At 40.9% G+C, this 18,868-nt stretch overlaps 1 protein-coding gene across 2 annotated transcripts in view; it reads left to right on the top strand.

Moving 5' to 3' along the window:
* Window positions 1-6,658, top strand: part of PPM1D (protein phosphatase, Mg2+/Mn2+ dependent 1D) — a 59,119-nt gene extending 52,461 nt beyond the window's left edge. Inside the window, exon 6 of one of the 2 annotated variants that reach the window (XM_061142695.1) lies at window positions 4,049-6,658. In XM_061142695.1, the coding sequence (XP_060998678.1) occupies window positions 4,049-4,606 (558 nt within the window). In that variant the 3' untranslated portion in view covers window positions 4,607-6,658. The remainder of the gene's footprint in view (window positions 1-4,048) is intronic. The other variant, XM_061142694.1, reaches the window with a different exon arrangement.
* Window positions 6,659-18,868: the final 12,210 nt, after the last annotated feature.

Genomic DNA, 18,868 nt, shown 5'->3' with positions numbered 1-18,868 from the left:
ATTTTGGTTGATTTTGAGCGATTTTTAAGACTTACCCATATTTAGATTAGGCACTTGAAACTAGGTTAGCCATCTACAGACACACCAGCTTCCGTTTGAATCGTCAGCTAAATCGGTGCTCACATCTCTGTTTTGGGACAAAGATAGTAGAACTGCTTCTGTTTAAGTGATATGTTACTATGGCACACCTTTCTTTCTCCATCTTTCTTTAGGGCAAAACTAATTTTAGCTGTTTTTTTAAGTAAGCCAAGAGCTCTAGGAAGGAGGAATGAGGAAGAGAGTTCTTTCAGAGGATTAGCACTTAGTTTCAGTTGCATTCTAGGTACAATTTGTAATTAGCTGTTTACGGTTGGATTGTAAATATATGGAGCTCTCAAAGTGGATCTCTGAAGTGAAACTTTGCAAGTGTGAATTTTTAGGATGTAAGCTCTTAATATCACGTGTTTAATGAACATGTAAGAAGGCTTAGCAGTACAGGTGGTAATTAATCTGAGATGAGTCTCAGAAGTCTAAGCGGTTGGCTGTGCAAACAGATGCAGTGTGTTCCTGTAGAATGCCAATAAAAAGAGAAGGAAATGGAAAAGTTAAAGGAATAAGTAGGGGAAGAAAAGCCAGTGCACCTGTGGTATCAGAATAATAGTTTGTGAGTTTAAAAGAACACAGCACAACAGAAATTCCAGTAAATTTTGTTAACTCTAAAATCATCCCATTGTTTTTCTTTTGTAAAGAAATTCCATCTAATGTCTAAACCTTGTTGTACAAGCTAGAGCAGTTATGTTCTGTTCCTATAAGTGGCCTGATTAGTATCTTTTTTTCTGGTCCCTAAATTAGTAATGTGCTTGTTTGATAGTAGGAAGTCTTCTGTTCACAGAATTTATCTGCTGCCTGGTCTTGTTGCAAATCCTTTTTCTATATTTAAGCAGATGAACCTTTAGTCAACAGTTACTTTTGGTGAGGTATAGTTTTCTGTGATCAGTCAGTCCATGCTTGTGATCAGGGTAGGCATTGGAATCAACCTAATGCAGAGGGGATAAATTCACAGACAGGTTGTCGTTGATATTGCTGAAAGCCACATGTGAATGTTCTAGAATAGAGACTGTTCTGTTATCCATGCTCAACACCGGTACTTTGAAATAAGATTGCTGCCCAACATCTAGTCAGTGTTAAAATAGATAAGAATTGGGCTTTCAATAAACCATGCAATGTAAAATAAATGAATGAACCAGTGACCCCAGAAAGAAAGAAATATACTTAGGTGTGTTGTTTTTTTTTTTGTCCTTAAGGGTCTTTCCTGATGGTCTAGTGGCTAAGACTTCAGGTTCCCAATGCAGGGGACCTGGGTTCAATCCCTGGTCAGGGAACTAAATCCCACATGCTGCAGCTAAGAGTTTGCATGCTGCATCCGTCCTGCACGCTGCAACTAAGACATAGCACAGCCAAACAAATAAATAAAAGCGTTTTAAAAAGCTTAGCAGTATTCTCTTTGGGGCAGTACTGCGTTAGGAACTTAGAGTTTCTCATCTCTAGCCTCCAGTGGACCTAAAGTTGGTTTATTTTTCTTAGTAAAGCGTGTTCATGTTTATGGTTAAATTGAAATGCTTTTAGACTCCTCCAGTTTCCCTTTTTCTTCTTAATTCTGGAAACATTAAAGGAAAATTACTTTTATAAATGTGCCTTTTTATAAAGCACTTTTTCTTTTTTTTTTTTAAGTTGCTGTCACCTCTTTATTTTTTTTTTTTTTCTGTTTTATTTTTTTTTTTTTATTAGTTGGAGGCCAATCACTTCACAACATTTCAGTGGGTTTTGTCATACATTGATATGAATCAGCCATGGATTTACACGTATTCCCCATCCCGATCCCCGCTCCCCGCTCCCACCTCCCTCTCCACCTGATTCCTCTAGGTCTTCCCAGTGCACCAGCCCCGAGCACTTGTCTCATGCATCCCACCTGGGCTGGTGATCTGTTTCACCATAGATAGTATACATGCTGTTCTTTTGAAATATCCCACCCTCACATTCTCCCACAGAGTTCAAAAGTCTGTTCTGTATTTCAGTGTCTCTTTTTCTGTTTTGCATATAGGGTTATCGTTACCATCTTTCTAAATTCCATATATATGTGTTAGTATGCTGTAATGTTCTTTATCTTTCTGGCTTACTTCACTCTGTATAATGGGCTCCAGTTTCATCCATCTCATTAGGACTGGTTCAAATGAATTCTTTTTAACGGCTGAGTAATATTCCATGGTGTATATGTACCACAGCTTCCTTATCCATTCGTCTGCTGATGGGCATCTAGGTTGCTTCGATGTCCTGGCTATTATAAACAGTGCTGCGATGAACATTGGGGTGCACGTGTCTCTTTCAGATCTGATTTCCTCAGTGTGTATGCCCAGAAGTGGGATTGCTGGGTCATATGGCAGTTCTATTTCCAGTTTTTTAAGAAATCTCCACACTGTTTTCCATAGCGGCTGTACTAGTTTGCATTCCCACCAACAGTGTAAGAGGGTTCCCTTTTCTCCACACCCTCTCCAGCATTTATTGCTTGTAGACTTGTGGATAGCAGCCATCCTGACTGGCGTGTAATGGTACCTCATTGTGGTTTTGATTTGCATTTCTCTGATAATGAGTGATGTTGAGCATCTTTTCATGTGTTTGTTATCCATCTGTATGTCTTCTTTGGAGAAATGTCTGTTTAGTTCTTTGGCCCATTTTTTGATTGGGTCATTTATTTTTCTGGAATTGAGCTGCAGGAGTTGCTTGTATATTTTTGAGATTAATCCTTTGTCTGTTTCTTCATTTGCTATTATTTTCTCCCAATCTGAGGGCTGTCTTTTCACCTTACTTATAGTTTCCTTTGTAGTGCAAAAGCTTTTAAGTTTCATTAGGTCCCATTTGTTTAGTTTTGCTTTTATTTCCAATATTCTGGGAGGTGGGTCATAGAGGATCTTGCTGTGATTTATGTCGGAGAGTGTTTTGCCTATGTTCTCCTCTAGGAGTTTTATAGTTTCTGGTCTTACATTTAGATCTTTAATCCATTTTGAGTTTATTTTTGTGTATGGTGTTAGAAAGTGTTCTAGTTTCATTCTTTTACAAGTGGTTGACCAGTTTTCCCAGCACCACTTGTTAAAGAGGTTGTCTTTTTTCCATTGTATGTCCTTGCCTCCTTTGTCAAAGATAAGGTGTCCATAGGTTCGTGGATTTATCTCTGGGCTTTCTATTCTGTTCCATTGATCTATATTTCTGTCTTTGTATAAAGCACTTTTTCAAAAGGTGTTTATTCATAGGGAATTTTATATCAGAAGGTGACTAGTAATATATCTTTAGTTACCATTCTAAATACAAAAGGATTTACTTAGGCTTTTCAGAAAATATTTTAATAAATTTGATTTGATTGAAAGAGGAAAGATTGAGGGAAATGATACACACTTCGGGAAGAGGAAGTATTTATGCTTAAAATTTGTCCTTGGAAAAGTTATTAAAATAGTAATTTTATAAAATATTAAAATAGTGGAAGATTCCTATTTGATAGGAAGAATGTTCTTGTCTGGAGATGGGAGGGTATTCCGAAAACATTTAGATTTGGGGCTCTATACCTAAAGTAGTGCATATCTGTACCTCCTTGTGAAGCTTTTAAGAAACAGCACCTGAAAGTTCCATATGATTTCATTTGTATCTTTGCAAGTTGCCCTAGCCATTCCCGTATATCCTATTTTTTCAAATCCCAGACTTGCCTGTATGTCCTATTTTCTCAAATCCCAGACATTCCCGTATATCGTATTTTCTCAAATCCCAGAACAGCATCTAGTGTTCAGGAGATGGGTGCAAAGCAACAATCTGAATTTCCCTTGTGACAGAATTGCTTTAATGTCGCACTTTACCTTTTCCACACTACTAGATATTCAGAAATTAAGTCTAGAAAGTAGGAAATAAACCCCCCAAGTAAACAGTTTTGTCATTTATTCTAATGAAACCCTTTCATTTCCCCAATGGTTAAGCTGAATTCTAGGATAAATTATTTCTCACTTGGTCTTACCTTCTTGTTTTTCAGTCCCTGGAGGAGGACCCATGGCCAAGGCTGAACTCCAAGGACCATATACCTGCCCTTGTCCGTAGTAATGCCTTCTCAGAGAATTATTTAGAAGTCCCACCTGAGCTAGCTCGAGGGAATGTTCAGGCTGCAGTGATTTCCTCAAAAGATCCAGAGCCACTGGAAGAAAATTGCACTAAAGCCCTGACTTTAAGGATACATGATTCTTTGAATAATAGCTTGTCCGTTGGCCTGGTGCCTACCAATTCAACAAACACCATCATGGACCAAAAAAATGTGAAGATATCGACCCCAGGTCAAATGAAAGCCCAAGAAGTTGAAAGAACCCCTCCGGCAAACTTCAAACGGACATTAGAAGAATCCAACTCTGGCCCTCTTATGAAGAAGCACAGACGGAATGGTTTAAGTCGTAGTAGTAGTGCTCAGCCTGCAAGCCTCCCCACAGCCTCCCAGCGCAAGAACTCTGTTAAACTTACCATGCGACGCAGACTCAGGGGCCAGAAGAAAATTGGAAATCCTTTACTTCACCAGCACAGAAAAACTGTTTGTGTTTGCTGAAATATGTCTGGAAATTTTTTCCAAACTTCTTAAAGAGGGCTTTTTTGAATTTGGTGCCGACGTTGAACTTTTTTTAAGGGGACAAAATAAAAATAGTATGAGTTTGACTTTTTGGAATTCAACAATTTTAGCCTGGCCTTGTACTTGCTTGTATTATAAATGTGAATTTTGTAGATGTTAGGGTGTAAGTTGCTGTAAAATGTGTGTAAATTTGTATCCTTCACACAAACTCAGTCTCTTACTCTGATACACAGTAAATGTAACAACAGGGCTAAAGGTTTAAAGAAAAAAAGAATCTATTAGATTTTAGAAATACATTAAAACTTTTAAAAATGATTATTAAGAAATTTGTATGTCACTTGTGATGAAAACTACACAACTTTTTAAAGTAAATTATTAAGCAAACTGGAAAAGTGATGTATTTTCATAGTGACCTGTGTCCCACTTAATGTTTCTTAGAGACAGCTAGTGTCTTTTTAAAATTATTTTTTATTTCTAATTTCATAATCCAGAACTAAATTTTTCATAGAAGCCGAAGTGTTGAACCATGCAAAAGTAGCTGGGTGTTAGTCTCCTTGTCCTAATTAAAATACTATGCAGTATCTCTTATTTCATTTAGTAGCATTTTTTCTAAAACATTAACCATCAGATTTGCTCACCAGATCTTTGAAGTAGAAGGAGGTATGTTTGCCTAAAGAGATGCCCTTTTCAATCATCCCAGACATTCAGTGGCATTAATAAGTCTTAAAGTAGTTATATCCTCTTCTCGTGTTGGATAAAATATGTGAAGTTTTTCTTGCTATTTCAATAATGGATGGTGCTGCTAATTCCCAACATTTCTTAAATTATTTTATATATCGTACAGTTTTCATTGATTATATGGATATGTTTGTTCATCTAATAAATCAGTGAACTGTTACTGATGTTGCTGAATTATTGTTATTGGTTTGTTTTAATGATATATATTAACTTTGTGTTATGCCATGATCAAGCTTTAGAATAACAACTTAAACTGTATGTAATGTTCATTTTTGCACTCTTTAATTTTAACGGAGAGTACATCAACTCAGGCTAAATATCCAATAATAAGAATATGATTAGGTCAGTTATGGTTTGTAAGAATTTGATGAAATATTATGTAGCAATTGAAAGTGAATAAAACTATTATTTGAAAAAAACTAAAAGGAACTAATACTGAAATATTAAGAGTATGTCGTTTTGGGGTGATGAGTTGTTTTAAAAAGAGAACTTTTTAAAATGTAACAATTTAGAATAGGACTCTAAATGAGACATTGAAGAGTTAATTCATGCATTCAACATTGACCATGCATCTACAGTATGCTAGGAACTGTGTAATTGGAAGCATACTAGCTGTCTGTAAGAGGATTGAGAACAAGTGCTCCAGGTGAAACATTAATTTTGGCTAGTTTTTCAAGACTAGAGATAGATCCTGGTGGCTCAGACAGTAAAGAGTCTGCCTGCAACGCAGGAGACCCAGGTCTGATCCCTGGGTCGGGAAAATCCCCTGGAGAAGGAAATGGCAACCCACTCCAGTATTCTTGCCTGGAGGATCCCGTGGACAGAGGAGCCTGACAAGCTACAGTTGATGGGGTTGCAAAGAGGTGGACGTGACTGAGCGACTAACACTTTCAATTTCTTTTTTCAAGACTAGAGTTTGCTTTTCAGATCTTTCTGAGAAAATGATAGCAAGTACCAAACGCTTTTGGACTCACCTTTTTGTGAAAGACTTTTTCATCTTTATTTTTCCGATCAACTTTTTAATGTAAAAATACTGGAATTTTTCCTAAATTATATTTTTAGTATAATAGAGTCCAGTTTCATACCATACTAGTAGCTATCTAATTAATACTGTAAACATTTTTGGTTTGAGATACATAACTGAAAGAAAAAATTAACTTGTTTTTTTTGGTATGTGTTCCTAGGGCTGTTTTTAGGCCTGTTCTTTAAGGAGGTAAAGATGTCATGCAATCGCATATAATGTTTTAATGTTTCTATTTTTATTAAATTTTATTTGCTTATCACATAATAGATCAGAAGTGTAATGCATGATGGAAGCTTCATAATGTCTAAAATGGGTACATAATAAATATACCCTCACTTTAGTCCTCAGGGTAGCCAACAAGTCTACACAAAGACATACAGCTATACATGTATTTTTCTCTTAATATTGTATCTTGAAGATTTTTCCGTATCAGAACATCACAGAGCTCCTCATTCTTTAGTATTCTACCCTGGCTATGTTATTTAACTATGCTACTACTTAACTGGGTCTTCCCAGGTGGTTCTTAGAAGGCAGGAGATGAGAGTCTGACTCCTGGGTCGGGAAGATCCAGTGGAGAAGGAAATGACAGTCCACTCCAATGTTCTTGCCTCAGAAATCCCATGGACAGAGGAGCCAGCAGGCTGCAGTCCATGACTTCACAAGAGTTGGACATGACTCAGTGACTAAACAACTACTACTTAACCATGTCCACTGAAAGGAAAACAAACACAATTTCTTCCTTTACTGAAGGTGCCAGATGTGTGGGTTTTCCTACACCAAGAAATGCTCCAATATTCTGCAGATACCACCTGGATGTCCTACAATTTAGTGTAACACTGTCCATCTGGTCCCACAGGGGCTCAGTCTCATAGTGCTGCCAGCACTTAAGATACCATTTGCAAGTCCCAGATTGTCACCTACATTTCTCCTTTGTTGTTCAGTCACTAAGTTGCATCCAATTCTTTGCGACCCCATGGACTGCAGCACGCCAGGCTTCCCTGTCCGTCAGTATCTCCCAGACTTTGCTCAAACTCACGTCCATTGAGTTGGTGATGCCATCCAACCATGTCATCCTCTTGTTGTCCCCTTCTTCTGCCCTTCATCTTCCCCATCATCAGGGCCTTTTCCAATGCGTCAGTTCTTCGCATCAGGCCAAAGTATTGGAGCTTCAGCATTAGTCTTTCCTATGAATATTCAGGACTGATATACTTTAGGATTGACTATTTTGAGCTCCTTGCTGTCCAAGGGACTCTCAAGAGTCTTCTCGAGCACCGCAGTTCAAAAGCATTTCTTCAGTGCTCAGCCTGTTTTATGGTCCGACTCACATCCATAACAGCTCCTGGAAAAACCATAGCTTTGACTATAGGGACCTTTGAGGTGGTTGCGGCACAGGTTGCTGCGAGCTCTTCCTGCACTAGACCCTTTCTGACCGTTGGAACAAGGAGGGTGAGGGTCCTGGCGCCTTTTCCCTCTGGTGCTGGTTTTCCTGGAGCCTTTGCTGGCCAGGCCTTGTGGCCACCTCCATGAAAACTGCTCCCGGGTGCAGCCCCATGCAGGCTGGCTGTTCTGTGCCCCTGGGCCAGACAACGGCCAAGAAGCTGCTGCTGAGCGCCCCCGCTCTCCGTGTCCTCTGCTTTCCAAGCCTGCCCTGCCGCCTGCCAGGTCGTGAACACCCGGCGGCACTGGCTACCGAGTCTTCTCCATCAGCTCCATGGCCGCCAGAACTGGGGTAGCCAAGTGTCTCGGTGCTGACTTGGCGGAAGCCTATGGTTTATCAAGAGAACAATGGAACCTCCAATCTAATAAAACGTGGTCCACTGGAGAAGGGAATGGCAAACCACTTCAGCATTCTTGCCTAGAGAACCCCATGAACAGTATGAAAAGGCAAAAAGATACGACATTTCTGCTGGCTGGTATAAATCAGTGTACCCACCATCACCATCTCAGGTTTGAAGCTTTGCTAGACCAGCAAAGGAAACCGTGTTCACTGGTTTAGCATATAATAAAGGCTATAGATGAGCAGATGAAGAAACATCAGGGAAGCCCAGAAGGGTCCCAAGTGTAGGAGGTTCTGTCCCAAGGATTTGGGTTGCACCACCCTCCTAGAAAGTTATGATCAACCTAGACAGCACATTAAAAAGCAGAGACATTACTTTGCCAACAAAGGTCCATCTAGTCAAGGCTATGGTTTTTCCAGTAGTCACGCATGGATGTGAGAGTTGGGCTATAAGGAAAGCTGAGTGCCAAAGAATTGATGCTTACGAACTGTGGTGTTGGAGAAGACTCTTGAGAGTCCCTTGGACTGCAAGAAGATCCAACCAGTCCATCCTAAAGGAGATCAGTCCTGAACATTCATTGGAAGGACTGATGCCGAAACTGAAGCTCCAATACTTTGGCCACCTGATGTGAAGAGCTGACTCATTTGAAAAGACCCTGATGCTGGGAAAGATTGAAGGTGGGAGGAGAAGGGGACGACAGAGGATGAGATGGTTGGATGGCATCACTGACTCAATGGACATGAGTTTGAGTAAACTCCGGGAGTCGGTGATGGACAGGGAGGCCTGGTGTGCTGCAGTCCATGGGGTCATAAATAGTTGGACATGACTGAGTGACTGAACCGAACCCTCCTAGTGCATCAGTAAGTCAATCAACCTGGAAGCACTCCAAAGCCCACAGTCCAGGGATTTTCATGCTTCATAATATAGGCATGATCAGTTATCTCAATCTCCAGCCTCTTCTCCTCCCAGGAGGATGCTAGTGCTGTTACCGAACTCAGGTTCGGCAGCTTGATGCTTGAAAACTGATACTTAAGAGACGAGTGTTCATTGGAAAGGAAAAGTTGATTTATTCAGAACGTCAGCAACCCGGGAGAAGGCCGACTAATGTCTAGGGTCGAAAAGCCAACTCCGAAGATTCTGACTGACCATGAAAGTTTTTAAAGGGAGAATCATTTGAGGAGGAGGGATAAGTGTCTTCCTTATCGTCCCCTGTGCAGACTTTCTTCTGATTGGTCAGTGGTGAGGCAGAAGGTTCCAGGAATCTTGTGTCAGCTTTAAGATACCATTCTCCACCCAGGTGGGGCCTCATTCCTACTGAAGAACTCAAAGGATATTGTTATGAGCCTTGAGGAGGAGCCACGACCCTGCCCTGCAGCTGCACTATTATTTCTTGACTCTTCCCCCTTTGTTTCTGCTTCCCTGCCCTTCCCTGATAATAAGCACCTGTTTAAATTTTCGGAACTCAGGGAAGGTCAGGAGGCTGAATGAACTCTGTTTCCTGCAAACAAGAAATGGGGGACACGGAAAAGAGTGTATCAGAGGGTATGTATCAGGTAGATATATACGTCCCTCGGGGAGGAACTAGGACTCTTTCATCACTGAACTATTGCATCTTGACTGCTTTCCCATTGTTCCTGTATTCCCTTACTTCCTTAAATGTCATTAGTTACTGACACCTGTTCAAGGGCACGTATTACAGCCAGGCTTAGATTACAAAATGGCTTAGGCCAAAACGGCTTCTCTTCTGTTGAGAAAACCAGGCCTGGTTCTCTTTCTCCAGGGACTCTCTACCTTTTCTGTTCTTCTTTGTATCCTCTCTTTTTTGAGATTTTCTTTTTTTCCATTCATGTCAAGAGTGTTCATAATTGCTTGCAAGAGCATTTGTGTAATTTTGCTTTAAAGTGTCAGATATGATTCTTTGTCATTTAAGTATTGGCATCTGTTGATTTTTGCATGTGAATTGAGATTTTTCCTGGTTCTTTGTATACCATGTAATTTTTAAAAAATAATTTATTTTTGGCTGTGCTGGGTCTTCATTGCTCTGCATGGGCTTTCTCTAGTTGCAGCCACGGGGGCTACTCTTCCTTGTGGTGTGCAGACTTATTGCGGTGGCTTCTCTTGGTGCAGAGCATGAGCGCTGGAGTGCATGGGGCTCAGTAGTTGCTGCATGTGGGCTCAGTAATTGCGGCTCGAAGGCTCAGAGCGCAGGCCCAGTGGTTCTGGCCTGGGTCCCGGACCAGGGAATAAACTGGAGTCTCCTGCATTGCCAGTGGACTCCCAACCACTGGGCCACGGAAACCCCTACCATGTAATTTTGGATTATATCCCAGATACTTGACTATTATGACACCTTATTTAGCTCTTATGGAGATCACTGATATTTTTGTTTTAATAGGCAATCAATCTGGTTAATTCATGCTGTTACAGGAAAGAAAGTGGGGCATGAGAGAATGATCACTTGCCACGTCTCAGGCAAGTCCCTAGGATGGCTGCTAAATGTGGGTTCTTGGCTTCATGAGGGAAAGAACTCAAGAGCCAGTCACAGTAGAATGAAAGGTTTATTCAGGGAGATACTCCACAGACAGAAAATGGGCCATCTCAGAAGGTGGGAGGTTGTCAGTTTTTATTAGGGTGGGTAATTTCATAGGATAATGAGTGATAGGATTATTGTAACTGTTTTGGGGAGGGGGCAGGGATTTCCAGGAATTGGGCCACTGCCCACTTTTTGGCCTTTTATGGACAGCCTTGGAACTCTCATGGTGTCTTTGAGCAAGTCATTTAGGTCACTGATGTATTGTGCGTGTTTGTGCTCAGTCGCTTCAGCTGTGTCCGACTCTTTGGGACCCAGTGGACTGTAGCCCACCAGGCTCCTCTATCTATGGGACTCTCCAGGCAAGAATACTGGAGTGGGTTGCCATTTCCTTCTCCAGGAGATCTTCCTGACCCAGGGATCGAACCAGCAGCTCTTGTCCTGCATTGGCAGGAAGGCTCTTTACCATTCGCACCACTTGGGAAGACCCACTGATGTATTACGATGAGCATATACTGAGGCTCAAGGTCTAGTGGAAGTCAGTCATTCGCCATCTTGAACCCACCTTGACTCTAACTAGATTATATTGAGTCTTCAATGGCTGTCATTCTTTTAAAGGTTGTACCCTCCCCATCCCTCTCTCAATGCTGCATATTTTAACACACCTTCTGTGGGCTGTGGTTTTAGTGTCCATTGATTTTCCAAATTCTTTGCCATTGTGTAATTTGATCTGTCCCTTGTGTATATCACCCAGGGGCTAGTTGGGGACCTGGGCAGTGATCTGTCTGCCAATTTAGTTCTCAAAGTCTTTGATATGCTAATTAGGATAAGATTCATGCCTAATGTATTCAGTGGGATCACTTTCCAGAGCTGCCCCCTCTCTAGAGTCTCCATGTACTTTCCCTTTCTTTGGGGGGTTCCTCTTTTTCAGGCAGAAAGCTGAGGTTCAGGGCCCATGCACTTCTGTCACTGTGCCTGCATTTGGTGTTTAAATGGATTAACATCTTTGAGTTTGGGTCCTCACATTAAAAATGCAGATAATATACTATAATGACTGCTATATAAAGCTAAATAAGTGTTTCCTAATATTAAATTTTTAGCTTCTCAAAACTGTTACTACAGATTCAGTTGTCACTGATTTAAGCAATCTTTATCCAAGTTTACGTATGTGAAGGGAAAATAAATTATGCCATGGGCATCAAAAAAGAGTTGATGAAACTAATTTTTGGTTTTCAATCAATAGTTTTGAGTATCTTTAAGTATAAGTGTGTGTGTGTGTGTGTGTTGGTAAGTCGTGTCTGACTCTTTTGCGACCCCATGGACTATTGCATGCTAGGCTCTTTTGTCCATTGAATTTCCCAGGCATGTATACTGGAGTGGGTTGCCATTTCCTTCTCCAGGGGATCATCCCACGCCAGGGATCAAACCTGTGTCTCCTGCATTGGCAGGTAAATTCTTTACCACTGAGCCACCTGGGAAGTCCTTAAGTATAAACACCAGCTCCAAACTGTAAGATTAATTGTTGGGGTTCTGACACCTAATTTTTCCTGTTAGTGAATAGAGTCTTAAGGGGAATAGAAATGAAACACAAACAATCCCTTCTGTTAAAGAGTTTACATTTTAGCTAAATAGACAATGCAATTATACATTAATCGTGTAGAAAATAGTTACAGAGTAGTACTAATGTGTCAAAGATAAAGGGCAGCCATACTTCATGGTTTACCTTATTTTTCTTTGGCTTATTTATTTTTTCAGCCACACCATGTGGCATATGGGACCTTAGTTCTCTGGCCAGGGATCGAATCCATACCCCTGCTTTGGAAGCACAGAGTCTCAACCACTGGGCCACCAGAGAAGTCTCACTTCATGAATAGAGCCTCACTTCATGAAACTTTCCTAGCTAGGATGCCAAATTACATGACCACTTTATAGATAACAGTTTTAAGAGAATGACAAAGCAAAAGAAAATTATCACTGTATTTTCAGAAAGTTGGCTGGGCCTGCGAATGAGCAGAGTGGGCTAAAAAGATCTATGGGTTAGGTTGAAGGGACCCAAGATAATAAACAAATACTTGGAATTTTGAATAGCAATGTGGGAAGTGGTGTTTTAGAAACCACAGTTATCTAGTAATATCCAGGGCAGAAAAATGGCAGGCACTGTTGTAATTAAATAGATATGAGGTGATATAACCTTGGATTATGTCGGTTTTGCAATTCTGAAGTTTAGAATTCTAATTTTTAGAGATTACCACAAACCATAGTGTGCAAAAGTCTCAGCCTAATGAACGCATCACAGAATGCCCATGGAGTGAATAAGTAATGTACTTGTACTCACAATTGGAGGATTCTAGAGAAATGTAATTTTTTATTTTAATTTCATTTAATTTTTAAATTGATTTTTTAATGGGCATGTATTTGCTTTACAATGTTGTATTAGTTTCTGCTGCACAACAGGAATCAGCTATAAGTATACATATATCCCCTCCGTCTTGAGCCTCCCTCTTACCTTCCTCCTACCCTCCCCAGAGAAATGTAATTCTTTTAGACATTCATTAATTTTATTTATTTACTTATTATTTTTGGCTGCACTGGGTCTTGGTTGCTGTGCACGAATTTTCTCTAGTTGTGGCGAGCAGGGGCTACTCCTCTTCGTGGTGCTTTGGCTACTCATTGAGGTGGCTTCTCTTGTTGCCTAGCACAGGCTCTGGGCTGCGTGGGCTTCAGTAGTTGCGGCACATGACTTAATTGCTCTGTGGAATTTTCCCAGACCAGGGATCGAACCCATGTCCTCTTCATTGGCAGGCAGATTCTTAACCACTGGACCACTAGGGAAGTCCAAAATGTAACTTTTTTGATAGACATTTTTAAGAGCAGTTTCAGGTTCGCAGCAAAATTAGAGCGGGAAGGTACAGATTTCCCATATAAGTCCCCTACTGTTGTTCAGTCGCTCAGTCGTGTCTGACTCTTTGTGACCCCCATGGACTGCAGCACGCCAGGCTTTCCTGACCTTCACCAACTCCCAGAGCTTGCTCAAACTCATGTCCATTGAGTCGGTTATGCCATCCAGCCATCTCATCCTCCGTCGCCCCCTTCTCCTCCTGCCTTCCATCTTTTCCAGCATCAGGGTCTTTTCAAATGAGTCAGCTCTTCACATCAGGTGGCCAAAGTATTGGAGCTTCAGTTTCAGCATCAGTCCTTCCAATGAATATTCAGAACTGATTTCCTTTAGGATGGACTGGTTGGATCTCCTTGCCATCCAAGAGACTCTCAAGAGTCTTCTCCAACACCACAGTTCAAAAGTATCAATTCTTTGATGCTCAGCTTTCTCTATGGTCCAAACTCTCACATCCATACATGACTACTGGAAAAACCATAGCTTTCACTATATGACCTTTGTTGGCAAAGTAATGTCTCTGCTTTTTAAAAAGTCCTCCACATACAAATTCTGTTGTGAGAGCATGTTTATAGGTCCAGTTTGTTCATAACAACAACTCAACTAACACAGCTGGCTATACAGTACTGTACTGTAGTATGTTTATAATACTTTTCACAAAAATAATACAGATAAAACAAACACAAAAAATAAAGACAACATTTTTAAAGTTATAGTCCAGTACCTTGGAAAGTATGGTAGTACCAGCTACATCCCTGCTGCTTTCACACTTGTTTCCAGACTTGCTGGGTGTGAAATAAAGATACTGTATTACTGTATTCTATACAATACTGTGCAGTAAAGTATGCAAAAGCACAACCGCTTACAGAGGATGCACACACACACAATGTACACCAGGCACGTGAACGAACTTACCTTATTAGACGTGCAAATGCACATTTGCATCTTTGAAAGTTCACAACTTGCAGGTTTGTATGTAGGTGATTTACAGCGTGGGTCCTGCCTAAACACATGGACAATCACCCTTGCTATCAAGATGCCCAACCACAGAGATAAAACTGATGATCATGATTTTTTTTTTTTAACCTCTGTGTTTCTTTTTTTTTTTTTTGGCCCCTGCTCCAGGCTTACAGGATCCTAGTTTTCCTCCCAGGGACTGAACCCGAGCCCTTGGCAGTGAAAGTGTGGAGTCCTAACCACTGGACTGCCAGGGAATTCCTTCTTTGTTTTTCCTTATACTTGACTGACAATTAAATATTAGTGTTCACCATAGTTCTATGTGAAATCAGGTTATTTCACCACTGCTTAAATCACATAAGTATTGTCCAAGTGTTTTTGTGGCCAAAGCAAATGAGGCAATGGCTCGTTTGAGGCTAAAAAAAGAATTCTAATCCTACTAAACAAAAATAGAGGAGAAAATATTAACTGATCTTGATGTTTGGTTTGCTTATGGATAGTTCCTTGACAAATCTCAAACTTTTGATTCTGGACTGCAGGGCCACGGGATTTTAGTAATCAGTGATTTATTACAATGGACCATTATGGCACGTGGAAGAAAACAGGACTCTAGCTTGAAGTTACTTTTCTACTGAAAATGAGTTTCCCAGCTGGGATTGCTTAATCCAAAGAAGAGACTATTGAAAAGTTTCTCCATGACCCAGTAATCTGAAATGACTCATGAACTAACAATATGTACTAAGCCCCCCACAAGTCATGTTCATTCAAAAAATGATTACCACAGGACTTACCTGATGGTTGGGTTGGTTGTGAGTCCTCCTGTTAATGCAGGGGACAGGGCTCAATCCCTGGTTCGGGAAGCTTTCACATGCTGTGGGGCAACTAAGCCCAGGTGCCACAACTTCTGAGCCTGCTTTCTAGAGCCCGAGAGTTGCAACTACTGAAGCCCGAGTGCTTTCGAGTCTGTGCTAAATAACAAGAGAAGCTGCGTGCTGCAGCTAGGGACTAGCCCCCATTTGCTGCAGTGAGAGAAGGTCCAGGCTCAGTGGTGAAGAACCAGCACAGCTAAAAAGTTAAAACACAATCACCACAAATTCTGTTTTCTATTTGAGGCTCATGAGTGAATTGAACACCATCTCTGTGGAGAAAAAAAAAATGGAGTAATTCAAAATAGCTGATTTTTTTGTTGTTGTTTTCTTGGTTTACTGTAGCACTTTTATCTTCTGGCAATGACGCGTTGCTGGGGCTTAATGTTCTCACATAACAGTGGAAAACCAAGTCTGTTGTCATCTCTTAAAGAATTGAGACTTGCACACCAAAGTCTTACATAAAAGGATGAATAAATATACAGGTGGGAATGCAAACTGTTTTCCAATTCAAGGCAGATAACAAGCTACTGTGTTCTGGCAGGAAAGCTTCAATAAGAAAGGAAAGTAGGTCCTAAGGCTTGGAACTTTCTAATCCTGTAAGACTGACAAGAACTAGTTAATTTGTACACATTTCTAACTGACTCTGAGAATTTTATTTTTTAAAAAAATATTTATTTATTTATTCGGCTGTGTTGGGTCTCATTTGCAGCACACGGGATCTTCATTCCATCATGCAGTGCACAGGGTCGCTGGTTGTGGTTTGCAGACTTAGTTGCCCTGCAGCATGTGGGGGTCTTAGTTCCCCAAACAGGGATCTAACCCGCGTCCCCTGCATTGCAACGAGGATTCTTAACCACTGCACCACCAAGGAAGTCCCAAGAATTTTAAATTTACACCTCATAAATATCCCATGAGGCTGATGCTTGCTTAGGCAACACATACACTCTCTTTCCCTTCTCTTATACATCCAACCCATTATCAAGTTCTTTCAAGTCTGTCTTCCAAAATATTCTGAAATTGATTACTTTTCACCTCTACTGTTTCACTTCTAGCCCCAGTTCTAGATAGCTCTCCCATCTGGTCTCTTGAAATAGCCTCCTTACTTGACCCATTGCTTCCACTCTTGGTCCCGCCGTAAAGACAGTTTATTGTCTGTTTAGTAGGTATAATGGTCTTTTAGCTATGTTTAAGTGTGATCATGACACTTCCTAGCTGGAAGTGTTCCAATAGATTCCCACCCTAGGATAAAACTAAAACTCCTTGTAATTCTATACACTATACTCCATTTGGCCACTGCTGACTTCCCTGCTGGCTCAGACAGTAAAGTGTCTGCCTACAATGCGGGAGACCCGGGTTCAATCCCTGGGTCGGGAAGATCTCCTGGAGAAGGAAATGGTAACCCACTCCAGTATTCTTGCCTGGAAAATCCCACGGACGGAGAAGCCTGGTAGGCTACAGGCCATGGGGTTGCAGAGTCGGACACGACTGAGCCACTTCACTTCACTTCACTTTACCTTTCCTAACTAGTTTGCTATCATTTTCTACTTAATCTACTTTGGGGTTTTTTGAACACATTTATATAGCTATGCTGGATCTTAATCGTGGCACGTGAACTCTTAGTTGCAGCCATGTGAACCCTTAGTTGTGGCGTGTGAGATCCAGCTCTCTGACCAGGGGTTGAGTCGGGGCCCCTGCATTGTGAGCACAGTCTTAGCCACTGGACCACTAGAGAAGTCCCAATCCACTTTGTTTAGCCACGCTATTTTTCCCATTCTTCTTTAAAATGCATTCCTTTCTTAAGGCCTTTGTACCTGTTGTTTGTTTTGTCTAAACTGCTTTTCACTCAGAGCTGCTTAAAACCTGCTTCATTGAAATCTTGGTTCAAATGCCATTTCCTTAGAGGTCTTCCTTTACCACATTACCTAAAATAAGCTATTGCTTATTTCTATTTATCTGGCTTATTTTTTTCCCCATAGCATTTTACACTGTTTGAAGTTCCCTCTTTGTCTGTGTATTTCTGTCTTCCTATCAGAGTGGAAATTCTTTGGTTGAAGACAGACACATTGGTTGATTTATTTATTGCTGTATCTCCAGAGTCTAGAACATGACTAACACTTAGGAGGTGTTCAGATAATTTACTGATTGAATGAATTTGTGTTTATCATTTTTGTCTCCTTGTTTCTCCCATAACTGAAGAGGAATAGTGAAAGAGTTATAGAGTTTAAAAATGCATATGCAACAGTTATTTAGACTGAAACACCTGTACAAATACTAGTTATTCTACTTGTGATTGTTACCTATTGGTCTCCTCTGGATTTCGTCTTTATTCCTTTTTGTGGGTCAGAGACAACATGAGAATAATAATAATTTAATTAACTAACTCTGAATTTTGAACTATCTGTTGTATTCAGGCTTGTTAGGTGTTAAGGGGAATTCAACAATATGAAAGCCTTAGTCTACTCATGCCTAGGCAGAGTTTAATTTTCCGTGGGAGAAAATAAGACATGCCTTAGGAAAATAACCAAAAAAACATTTTCAGAGACAACAAGTAAGCCAGGGATAGTAAAAGATCAAAAAGAATTCAAAATATTGGGAAAAATTCCTTCCTTATAGGGTTTCATGTAGAAAGCAAGTCATAAAAGACTGATGGTGCTGGGGATTTGTGCAGTGGAAGATGATGAATTTTCTCAAAATCTTTCATCAGCCTAATGTTCAGACATTAGGCTGATAAATATCACTTTGGGTGTCCTTTTTTACTGGCACTAATTGAGCGTCATAATCAAATGGGTGGTTTCTTGGCTATATCTATATTTATCTCTCCAGCACCTGATTAACTGCATATTTCCGGTGAGACAGTTTCTCGACTAAACTTTTTCCTTCTCACGGTGCTAAAACCTTTTTAAAATTTTTACTGTGGTATCAACAGCTCTGTTACAAACCCCACGGCTATTAATGATCCATAGTCTCAAGGGGCTGTCAGAGGTATTATATTTGATAGTGTTTATGAAGTACTTAGGTCTTCAGCATAACAATAAATGTTATCATTATTATAAAAGAAATGTCCCTGACGGAATGACACCAGGGAGATCTCCATCTGTTCCTTACGGGAAGTGTAAACAAGTGAGGAAGGAGTCAGGCGTGGTCCACCACCTACGTCAAACAGACAAAATGACAGCCGCACCCCTCATTCAGATCACCACCCCGGCTCCCGGGAGCCCACCGGGGGAAAACCAGCCTCAGCTCCCGGAAGGTAAACACATCGAAAAAGGCGGGGCAGAAGGCGGGTTCGGAATGGCTGAGTGGCCAGCGAAAAGTGATTGGCAGCTGCCATGTCCACGTGCTTTGAGCTTCGAACCAGCTGTCGCGAGAATTCGATGTAAACACACCCGTCCCGGTGTCGAGTCTGACTGCTAGCCTGCGACGCCCGAGTGAGGGGCACAGGCTTCTGCGGC

This window comes from Dama dama, chromosome 5 (assembly GCF_033118175.1).
Source record: "Dama dama isolate Ldn47 chromosome 5, ASM3311817v1, whole genome shotgun sequence".
In the NCBI taxonomy this organism is placed as follows: Eukaryota; Metazoa; Chordata; class Mammalia; order Artiodactyla; family Cervidae; genus Dama; species Dama dama.
The sequence above is the reverse complement of the archived record's forward strand: the minus strand, read 5'-3'. Positions and strand labels throughout refer to the sequence as shown.